The sequence below is a fragment of the Myiozetetes cayanensis genome, unplaced genomic scaffold, assembly GCF_022539395.1.
Source record: "Myiozetetes cayanensis isolate MyiCay16 unplaced genomic scaffold, myiCay2020 scf4, whole genome shotgun sequence".
NCBI lineage: Eukaryota > Metazoa > Chordata > Aves > Passeriformes > Tyrannidae > Myiozetetes > Myiozetetes cayanensis.
In genome coordinates this window covers 63,285,403-63,295,785 of record NW_026087631.1, presented here as the reverse complement: position 1 = coordinate 63,295,785, position 10,383 = coordinate 63,285,403, and the positions used below count along the sequence as shown (strand labels likewise).

At 61.0% G+C, this 10,383-nt stretch overlaps 1 protein-coding gene across 2 annotated transcripts; it reads right to left on the bottom strand.

The window, feature by feature from the left end:
* Positions 1 to 634: 634 nt before the first annotated feature.
* TMEM8B (transmembrane protein 8B) lies at positions 635 to 9,377 on the bottom strand. 2 transcript variants are annotated; one of them, XM_050329476.1, is made up of 13 exons: positions 9,261 to 9,377; positions 6,987 to 7,176; positions 5,582 to 5,789; positions 5,294 to 5,427; positions 4,902 to 5,161; positions 4,312 to 4,667; positions 3,894 to 3,990; positions 3,552 to 3,675; positions 2,103 to 2,245; positions 1,759 to 1,937; positions 1,525 to 1,671; positions 1,334 to 1,450; positions 635 to 1,118 (listed from the first exon to the last, which is right to left on the bottom strand). In XM_050329476.1, the coding sequence occupies exons 1-13, from the start codon at positions 9,337 to 9,339 to the stop codon at positions 783 to 785; spliced, it is 2,370 nt and encodes a 789-aa protein (XP_050185433.1). In that variant the 5' UTR covers positions 9,340 to 9,377; the 3' UTR covers positions 635 to 782. The 2 variants fall into 2 exon arrangements, with proteins under 2 accessions (XP_050185433.1, XP_050185434.1); XM_050329477.1 differs by lacking the exon at positions 9,261 to 9,377 and having other exon boundaries at positions 6,983 to 7,156.
* Positions 9,378 to 10,383: the final 1,006 nt, after the last annotated feature.

Genomic DNA, 10,383 nt, shown 5'->3' with positions numbered 1-10,383 from the left:
TCAGGGTCACTTGTCCACTGCTTCTGGGTAGCTGTAGCCACGTGTGTGACACTGAGGCAGGCTGGCCCATGCAGTGGGGTGTCACCAGCAGACTGTGGACTCCTGGGGTATGAGGCCCTTGCAGGTAGAGTGTTCTCAGACCCGTGCATTGCCACAGCAGGCAGCACCAGCATCATTCTCAAGTGGCAGCTGCCCCCAGGGCTGTGAGCTCCCCACGGTCCTGCTGGCTTGCAGGACCTGGCTGGTTTGCTGGACTCTGGCTGCCCTGGCACAGCACAGCTACCCATAGGTCAGGCATCACAGGCATCCTGTGAGAGCACAGTGACCTAACAAAGTCATCCCAGCTCTGCAGCCTGTCCTGCCAGGAGCCAGAAGATTGCAGCCCCTGGTCCTCACCTCTGGCCAGCCATCTTGCTCTGTGTCTGAGCTATGTCAGCCCCAGAGGAGCTGCTGCAGAGCAGCAGCTCTTGCTACAGACCACTAAGCAAGAGCCAGAGACATTTGCCATTCCCCCTTTCCACACCCAGCCACATCCCCTCAGCACCTCCATGGCTGGTAAAGAGAGAAGTGTGGCACAGCTCAGCCTTAACTCCTCCCAGCTCTGCCCCAGACTGAGCCACATTAACCCCTGGAAACAAGTTCAATCAGGCTGTAATTGGAAGAACAGGGTGGCACAGGTGGCTGTGTGCCCACCCAGAGGAGTCCTGGCACTCCCGGGGGTGGGTGGCCAGCAATGAGAGCGGGTGCTGTCCATGCCGGAGGAGTCTCAGCTGCCGTCAGCATCAGCTGGTACAAATGCTGTTGATGGAGGCCACGGCGGGGTCGACGAGCCCCAGCTCCTCCTGCTCGTTGACACAGAGCTGGTACCCACATCCCTTGCGCCGGGGCAGCGGCCCCAGGCGCCGGCTGGTCTTGGCACGGGGCGGCAGCAGGAAGCCGACGCTGCCGGCGATGAGCAGGTGCCAGATGCTGTGGATGTAGAAGTAGTTCTCCTCCGTCTCCACAAAGGCGTAGAGCAGCACGGCGGCCGCCGCAATCAGCGCTCCCGGGCACAGGTAAAACACCCAGCGCTTCCAGGTCGGCGGGTAGCAGTGTCGGCGCCGGATGGTGCGAGCCGTCTGTGGCGGGGAAAGGGCAGGCTGGGAGAGGGAGCCGCAGGAGGGGCGGGCACAGCCCCTGTGCCACAGCACCACAACACCCAGGAGCCAGAGAGGGGGGTTCATGGGAAAGGGTGAAGGCAGCAGAGGGGAGATGCTGGCAGGGCAGGAGGGCTAGATGGCTGGGCAGAATGCTGAGTGAAGCCAGGGTGGGCATGTAAGGGACAACATCTTACCCAGGCGACGGCCATTATCCCCAAAGCAAAAAGGCTGGGCCCCAGAAGGTTCCAGAGCCCGTGGCGATCCATTTGCAGAGCCATGGCGAGCAGCATGGCCCCCAGCAGGTACAGCACCTGTGGGGCAGTGGGGCACCTGTCAAGACAAATCCTTTTCATCCTGCCCCGCACGCCCCCCTCCCCACACTTGCCTGCTTGACCACAGGCTGGAGCCGAGCCATGGCAATGACAGTGACCCAGACGGACATGAGAGAGCCCAGGAAGTCACAGAACTGCAGCACATCGTAGTCCATGATGCAAAACACCACAATGCCTGGCTGGTCACAGGCGTGGTAGAACTGGGGTAGCAGGGAAGGAGCGTGAGAGCTGCCCTGCAGAGACCCAGCCCCTCGTCTGGCCCTCAGCTGCCCCCACCTGACACTCACAGTGGAGAAGAACATGGTGAAGATGTAGACAGCAGCTTCCATGAGGTAGTGGCTGCGGACAGCAATGGCCACAGGAGGCACAAACATGACATTGCTGAGACACAACAGCAGTGTGGAGAGGAGCTGGAAGCCATAGGAGAAAGCCTCAGCGTTGTCTGTGCAGCCCCAGCCATTCCAGCCTGTGACCAGAGAGAGCCGCTGTCACCCCTGCAGCACTTACAGGGGCTGGAGAGGGAGCAGGGAACCCCCTTTCCAGCACTGTGCAGAGACTAATGGGATTGCACAACCCACAGGGAGAAGGGGAGGATGCTGGGGGTATCCTTGGGTGCAGTGGCAGCTCTCACCAGCTTTGCACTCGCAGGCAGCGTACAGGTAGTTGTTGGTGCGCAACAGCTTGCACTGACCGTAGATGCCGCAGTCGTTGATGCAGGGAGAGAGGTAGGCACGCAAGTACACCTCAGCTGTCACATTGGTGCAGGGCTCAAACCTGTGGTGCAGGAGAAGGGGGGGGTCAGCCCTTGCCTTGCTCCCTTGAGCAGCTCCTGCCTCTACTACAGCCACCCACCGCACCCGGACTTGCCAGGTGATGGGAGACCCAGGGACTGGGCAAATGCAGAAATCAGCTGCTTTGGTGCTAAATATGCAGCTGAAAGCTGGTCCCCAAGGATCCTGTGTGCAGCAATTGTCTGTGCCAGCCTGGGTGAGCAGGAGGAATATGGCCACACCTAGACCCCCTTTGTCTTTAGCAACACACTCAGCCGGCTCTCATTTCATTTGGATTTGGCTGTGCAAACACAGTGCCCTGCAATGCCTGCGTGTGACCCTGTCAGGAAGAACTGACTGCAACTGGCAACTCAGCATGAACTAGAAACGCAGTGGAGGATTGAGAGCAGGCACAGCCTCCCCACTGTCCTGGGCCGCCCACGCACAGGGCTCTGGGCACAGCCAGCACCTCCTTAGCTCCAGCACACCAGGAGCACAGACAGCCCCACACGATGACAGCACACACCAACTGCTGCCTGTGCACATGCAGGCAGCCCAACATGCACAAACACACACACAGTGCTGGCTACACACGTCTGCTATCCTTGTGTGTCCTCGCACAGTCAAATCTGCACACGCGTGCACGCAGAACACACATGGCCTTGACCGACTGAACAAACCCAAACATGCACACAGAGCTGCCTGCATGTGTGCACTCAAACATGCGTGCAGTGCTGTACACCTGTGTGCACTAAACATGAACACAGCACCATCCGCTCTCACACACCCTCACTCGTACAGACACACACACACACACCAGCCTCTCTTCTTCTCACGGCTCCAGGCAGACACAGGGGCAGGAGCAGAGCTGCAGGCACACGACAAGTCCCTGGAGATGCCAAACAGAGCCCTAGCCTGACCAGAGCTGCCCCCTCACACGCACAGCCCTGTCCTCACAGCGACAGCCCGGTCCCCTCCCGGGCACGGGTACAGATGGGCGCTGCCGCGGAGACGGGCAGGCACTGACAGATGCCCGGCGTTCGCGAGCTGACAGGCACTTCCTAACCGCGAGACAGAGGGAAGAGCCGCAGGGACCCACAGATGGTCAGGCAGACGTGAGATAGAGCCATCCGTGCCCACGCAGCACTCACACAGTGACACACAGCCCGCAAAGCCACGTGCACACACATGAGCGAGACATGCAGCGGAGGGGACTGGCACACCCACGGACCCACAGGGCACACAGACACAGGCTATGGTCGGGACAGCCCCTCTGGGGGCACAGGGAGGGGACATGCCAGGGCTCTTACCCATGCTCTGTGGCACAGAGTGAGCGCAGGCTCAGGTACCAGCTGCCCGTCTGTGGGTAGGGGATCCGCAGGCGGCTGAGGCTGGCGGTGGCGTTGACGGAGAGCAGGAAGCCTGCCAGTGATTCTGTGGGCCAGGAGAACTCTGGGTGAGCAGGGCTGGATGAAGTTCCCTGCCTTGGGCAGAGCTGGGACAGGGACAGAGTACCCTGTGCCAGGCTCCAGAGACACATGCCCTCACATGACCCCACGGTCTTTGCAGCTTCCCACCCAGCCTCTCGCCAGACACAAGTAGGGTGCAACCCCCCCAGCCATGGCAGGATGGACATGCACAGCCCAGCCTACCTGTCTCACAGGTGACTGAGGCGTTGTCACCAGACGTCAGTGGGACTTCGTGGTTCAGACACCCAAACACTGTCACATTCTCACCACGCAGGGAGCTCTGACGGCAGAAGAGATGGCCTTAAATCAGTGCCAGGGATGTCTCCTGCTCTGACAGCACTCAGATAATGGCACACCACCTAGCAGTGCCCTAACCCACTGTCCTTCACTCAAGAATATCCCAAACCCATGCCATCATCCTGCCCTTGGAGCACCCTAATATGTCCTCCATCACCCAAGAGTTCCCCAGCCATGGCCCATGACCCAAAAGCAGCCCAAATCCTGTTCTTTGCCCTGCTGCAATCTTGACATCACTCATCTCCCAGCCCACCCTCCAGTCTGGGCTGCCCTGCCCCATCCAGGGCGCATGTGGCCACCTCACCACGTTGAGCCGCAGCTCCAGGTTGAGCACCCCTCCACTGTCCAGCACTGGCAGGAGGTTGATGACGAAGACAGCAGGGCGGTCGGGTGGCACTGACACATTGGGCCCAAAGAAGATGTAGAAGTGGACGGAGAAGGTGTCCAGCTCGTTGCGCAACGTGGGTCGGACAGGCCAGCACCGGTCTCCGGCGGGAGGGGCAACAGGGATGGGGACTGGGTGCTTCGTGCTGTTGGGGCTGGTGGGTGGAGGGCTGTCCCCCAGCCCCAGCCCTCCCGCAGAGCCAAAGGAGTGGGGCATGTTCATGGAAGCGCTGGAGGGCAGGAAGGGTGGCCGGGCCAGGCTGGGTCGGGAACAGTCTGGAGGGGCAGAGCCGTCAGCCTGGGCATCACACAGCTCCAGCCCCCTCATAGCTCCCACTTCCCCTTCTTGCCCACCACTCACCTCCATTTGCAACCCAGCCCCAACACCTCTCAGTGTCCCCGTCCCAGCAGAAGAGGGCCAAATCCTGTGGGCATCCTTCTCCCCCGCCACCAGTCACCAACGCAAAGTCAAGACCGTGTCGCCACCCACACCTCCACGTGCCCGCTCACCTGTGAGCTGCACGGTGACCTGGAAGGAGACGGTGCCTGGCACGCCAGGGTGTTTCTCCACCAGCACATAGTACCAGTGCTGCCAGAAGGGCAGGTCCTGTGCCAGCTGGCAGGGAGTGTGTTCCCGGCAGTCCAGCGCCGTGGAGTTGTGCAGGGGGGGAGCCTTGGCCCGCACGCGCAGCCAGAGCGGGCAGCCCTCGGCCCCCCGGCACCGCAGCACCTCCACCAGCACTCGGGACGTGTAGCTGGGCACAAACACCCTGTGGGACAGCAGTGTCAGGCTGTGCCCACCACTACAGACCAAGAGGGTTGGGGAGGCAAGCCAGAGGAGTAGGAGGCTCAGCTCCCCACCCTGAGGATATCCCCTCCTTAGGAGACCCTCTCGCACTCACTTGTAGAGGCAGGAGCGGTTGTGCGGGGCCATGCTTTGCTCAGTGACGTGACCGGGGTACAGCACAGCGATGTTCACGAGGCGCTGCACGATGAGCTGTGGCTGGAAGAGATACTGGCACTCCTCGTAGAGCCCCTGCACCAGCAGGTCAGTCAGTACGAGACAAAAGGCGCAGGGCATTGTCCCCTCTTGGGACACCTGCACCAGGCACTGCCAGCCCCGAGCAGTCAGGCCCCAGAGGAGCTCTGCAGCAAGGCCTGCCATCCCACAGTCCCTCCAGGCCCTTCACCTTGACAGAGATCTTGCCCTCATCCTTGGGCAGGTGGGCAGCCAGGAACCAGTCCCCAGGCAGCGGGCTGGTGACATTGAACACCCCCGTGGTGCGGTTGGGCAGGGTCCAGGTGAGGGTCAGTGCGAAGGAGCCAGGGACAGCCGTGTCCCTGGGGAAGTGTGTGTGCAGCGGGTTAATGACAGAGGGAGCCCCTGAGCGGAAATACCTGCGGGAGAGACAGCAGTCAGCAGGGTGCAGGCTAAGCAACGCCAGCATGTCCTATACGTGGGTGTCTTTCCTCTCTGGTATTAGGAAACTTAAAGACATCATGGAAGCCATCTGTAAGCTGGGACCTCGTTGGAGACTGTGAGCTTCCCTGAGTGGGTGTTCAGGCAAAACAGTTCATGTATGAGATGCGCAAAAGAGTGGAGCCTGAAATGGTCCTAGGAAGATGATTCATGGGAAGTGAGCGTGTCTGGGGTTTAGCTGGGATAGGGTTCGTTTTCTCTGCATAGCTGGTACAGTGCTGTGTTTTGGATTTAGTATGAGAATAATGTTGGTAACATACTAACATTTTGGTTGCTGCTCAGCAGGGCTCACCCTAGGTCAAGGACTTTTCAGTGTCCAGTGCTCTGCCAATCAGCAGGTGTAAAAGAAATAGGGAACATGGCCAGGAGACCTTACCCAAACTGGCCAAAGGGATATTCCATACCATAGAACATCATGCCCAGTGTATAAACTGCAGAGAGTTGGCAGGGAGCCACCAGTCACTGCTGGGGGGACAGGCTGGGCATCAGTCAGTGTATGGTGAGCAATTCTGTTATGAATCACTTGTCTTTATTGGGTTTTATTTCTCTCTCTCCTTTTTGTTGCTATTATTATTATTATCATTGCTGTTGTTATTTTAGCATTAGTTCTATTGGCATTTTTTTTATTATTATTAAACTGTTTTTATCTCAACCATGAGTTGGGGCTTTTTGTTTTTGTTTGTTTGTTTTTTTCCACAATTCTCCTCTCCAGTGGAGGAACTGGGGAGTGAGAGAGTGTCTTCATGGTACTCGGTTGGCAGTGAGTAAACCACAACACGTGTACGTGTGTGCATACATGTGAGTGCATGTAGCTGTGCACACATGTATACCTGCATGTGTGTGTGCATGAAGGCTAGGCTGGATAGGGCTCTGAGCAACCTGGCCCAGGGGGAGGCGTCCCTGCCCATAGCAGCAGGTTGGAATAAGAGTATTTTTACTGTCCCTTCCAACCCAAAACCATTCTATGATCCTCTGATTCTTTGACTCTATCTGTACATGTGCTTGCACAAGTTAAAAGCAGGCATGAGCAGGCAGGCTCTGGGGCAAGTCCAGGCAGGTGCAGCAGGGGCAGGCAGAGGCAGGCAGGAAACAGACACAGCAGGCTGCTTACTCACACGGTGATGCTACGGTCTGGGCATTGATCCCCAAAGGTTCCACCTTGCTCCTTGAAGGTGATGAGGTTCCAGACAGCGATGACGGTGTCCTCGGGAATGTGGAAGTGGAAGAGCTCGATGCTGGCGAAGGAGCGGAAGGGGCTGAGCTTGCGTGGTGTGCGGGTGAAGTAGTCGGTCACAAAGAGCCCATCTGCAAAGGAGACCCAAGGGGCTTTCAGTAGGGTGAAGGATTGGGGATGGGGTTGTGCAGCACCCCTCCCAGGCAAGGCCCACCCACCCAGGCCCTCAATATGTCCCAAATCCAGCAGCCTAAAGGCAGGAGGGGCTGGGACTATGCCACTTCAGTGAGTCCCCAGGGCTGGTGTCAGCTGTGCCTAGCTGTGCCTAGCTGTGTCTCCCAGCCCTGGCACAGTCTGCATCATGCCTAGTTCAGCACTGCCTAGAGCCCAGTTTACTGAGCTGTGGGCACTGATCCTCTGGAGCCTGAGGAGCCCTTGGCCCTGGCTGCTCATGTTCTGCTCCCTGCATTTTACCTGTAATAAAGGAACATTCTTCATGGCTTCAGCCATGCCCTAACAGGTCGGCTCCCACAGAAACACAGATTCCCCCTTCTCTACCTGCCGGTGTGGCTCAGCACAGAGCCCACGATAAAGTGCAGAGTCCCACACTAGACCCGCGAGAAGGAGCGAGCGGAGCACCTCCTGCACAGCCTGCCAGTTCTCCCGTGGTTTGCGGGGGAGGAATGGTGCACATATGTGTGCACATATGCACACGTGGGTGCAGTCTGCATGCACAGCGAAGGGGAGGTGTGCACACCCACATCCACGGGGGTGCGTGGCTGTGCACAGCCCCATGTCTGACAGACACTTCCTGCAAGCCCACGGCACACACTAGGGCCACCTCCGCCTGCCCAACTGCCTGGCTGTTTGATTTCCAGAGATGTCTGGGAACCCCAGCAGCGGAGGGGCAGCTACTTTGTTGGCACAGTAGAGACAGGGGAGAGCAGGTCTCTGGACAGCAGCTGTAATTTCACTCTACCATTACCCCACTACCCCCACTGCCAGCCTGGGAGACCCATCTATTACTCCCCAGAGATGCAACAAGAATGAGATGCACCTCCTCACAAGCTGCTGGAAAGGGGGAGACCAGCAGAGGACAGGCTGGGAGCAGGGCTATGCCCAGGAGGGCTCGTCCAGTGGGAAGTGGAAGAGCTGAGACAAGGGTCTGCTTTGCACCGCATGTTCCTGGCTGGGAGTGTGCGCATGTGCTCGTGTGCACGTGTGTTTGTGCTGCGTGTGTGCAGCCCCAGCCGGCTGTACACTGACATGCATCTGCTCCCTTGCCTGGAACAAAGGCAGCTCCCCCTCCCCTTCACTCCCAGCCGACACAAGGCAGGCATGGAACAACCTGTCTCCTCAATGCAAGAGCACCGGATCCCCATTTCCCCACAGTGAATGACCAAGTCACTCCACAGCCCCACGTGGGGACAGTGACCTGGCAGGGGACCCCAGAGAAGATGTTGAATACAACCCCAGGAGGGGGAATGGGGGAGGCACTCGGAGCTGTCCAGTCCCAGCGTGGTCCCCCCACGCTCACTCGGCAAGGACAAGCTGGGGGAGCTGCCTGCAGGCAGAGGGTCAGTCTGAAGCGCTGTGGCAGCACGGCCAGAGCACGGGAGGGTTGCTGTGGGATGGAGAGGGATTTCTATCCATGGAAGCGGAGTAAGGCGAAGGAGAAAAGCAAAAGGCCCTCTGCATTAGGCCAGTGGCCGGAGCCGCGGGACCCCCACTCCGGGACGGCAGCCTCAGGTCGCGTCTGTCGGTCAGAACCGCGGACAGCTCCGCGGGCGACGGTCAGCACCGCGCACAGCTCCCGCGGCCGCCCCGCCGCTGCCCCCGGCACCGGCAGTCCCCGGCCAGCTGCCCCTCCTCCCCAGGGGATGCCCCCTAACCCTCCTGCACCCCAGTTACCGAGCCAGCTCCCCATGCCCCATAACCTGCTCCTCGCCTCACATACTCCCGCCGATGTCCCTCCCCGCAAATCCCGGCACTCGACTGGGCGCACTCGCCCCTCTTTGTAGGCTATCCACTGCCCCCTGCACGCACACAGCCCTCTGCCCTGCATCTGCAGCCCCCCGGGCCCGCTCACTGCCCACGCACACGCCTCCCTCCCAGGGTGTTCCACTGGTCACTGCACGCGTTCTCCTGACACTCACACCTCTGTGCCCCACTGCACGTCTGTCTGTGTGCCCCGCGCCTCACGGGGTATGCTTACCGCCGTACTGCTCCCCGGCACGCACACCCACACACCCCATTCCATCGGCAGCCCGAACCCTCTGCACAAGCATCTCCATACCCCGTTATGCAAACACCCCCCTCCCGCACACACATCTCCGCGCCCATCACCCACACCTCGTGCCCCGTGGCGCGGGCACCCCCCGCCCCATGGCACACAACCCCCACACACCCACCCTCCTGCGTGCACCTTTGTCCCCTGTTGCAGACGTGCCCCAAACCCCGCTGCGTGCTTGCCCCATTCACTGTATCCCACCGAACGCGCACCCCGCACCCGGGATGCCATCTCCCCATAGCTGCACCCTCGTGCTCCATTCTCACCCACCCCCTGCCCCACTGCACGCACATCCCACATGCCATTGCTCGTGTAGCTCCCATCCATCCCAAGCTCATACCCCGTGCCCCGCCGCATGGAACCCCGCTCCCCGCACTTTCAGCCCTTCCGCCCCCCGCATCTCACTCAACCCCCAACCCCACTGCACGCACACCCCACATCCCATGGCTCGTGTACCGCGCACCCACGCCAAGCTCGTACCCCCCCGCCCCACGGCACCGCACGGACCCTCGCTCCCCACACCTCCTGCGCACCGCACACCCCCCGCGCTCCGATCCCGCCCGCCCCACTGCGCGCACACCCACACATCCCGCCGCTCGCTCACCTCCCGCCCCCGCGCACACACCCCTCTGTCCCACGGCGCCCTGCACTGTGCTCTCCGCGCCCCACGCCCACAGACCCGCTATCCCCGCACACACCCCCTGCTCCCTTCCCGCACGCCCCACCGGGCGGGCACCCGCGTCCCGTTGTTCGCGCACTCCGTACCCACCACATCCTCATCCCCTGTGCCCCCGAGCCCACCGCGCACACGCACCTGCCGCCGCCGCCGCACCCGCACCCCCGTCGATCCCGCGCCCCGTGCCCCGCGTTCGCCCCCACCCCACCCCGCGGCCAAACCGCCGCCCCGGGAATGCCCGCGGCGCTCACCGGCGGCGGGCGGCGGCAGGAGCAGGAGCGGCAGGAGCAGGAGCAGCAGCAGCGGGGGCAGTCGCCGCCCGCCGCCCCCGCCGCCCCGCGGGGCCATCGCCGCCGCCGCCGCCGCCGCCGC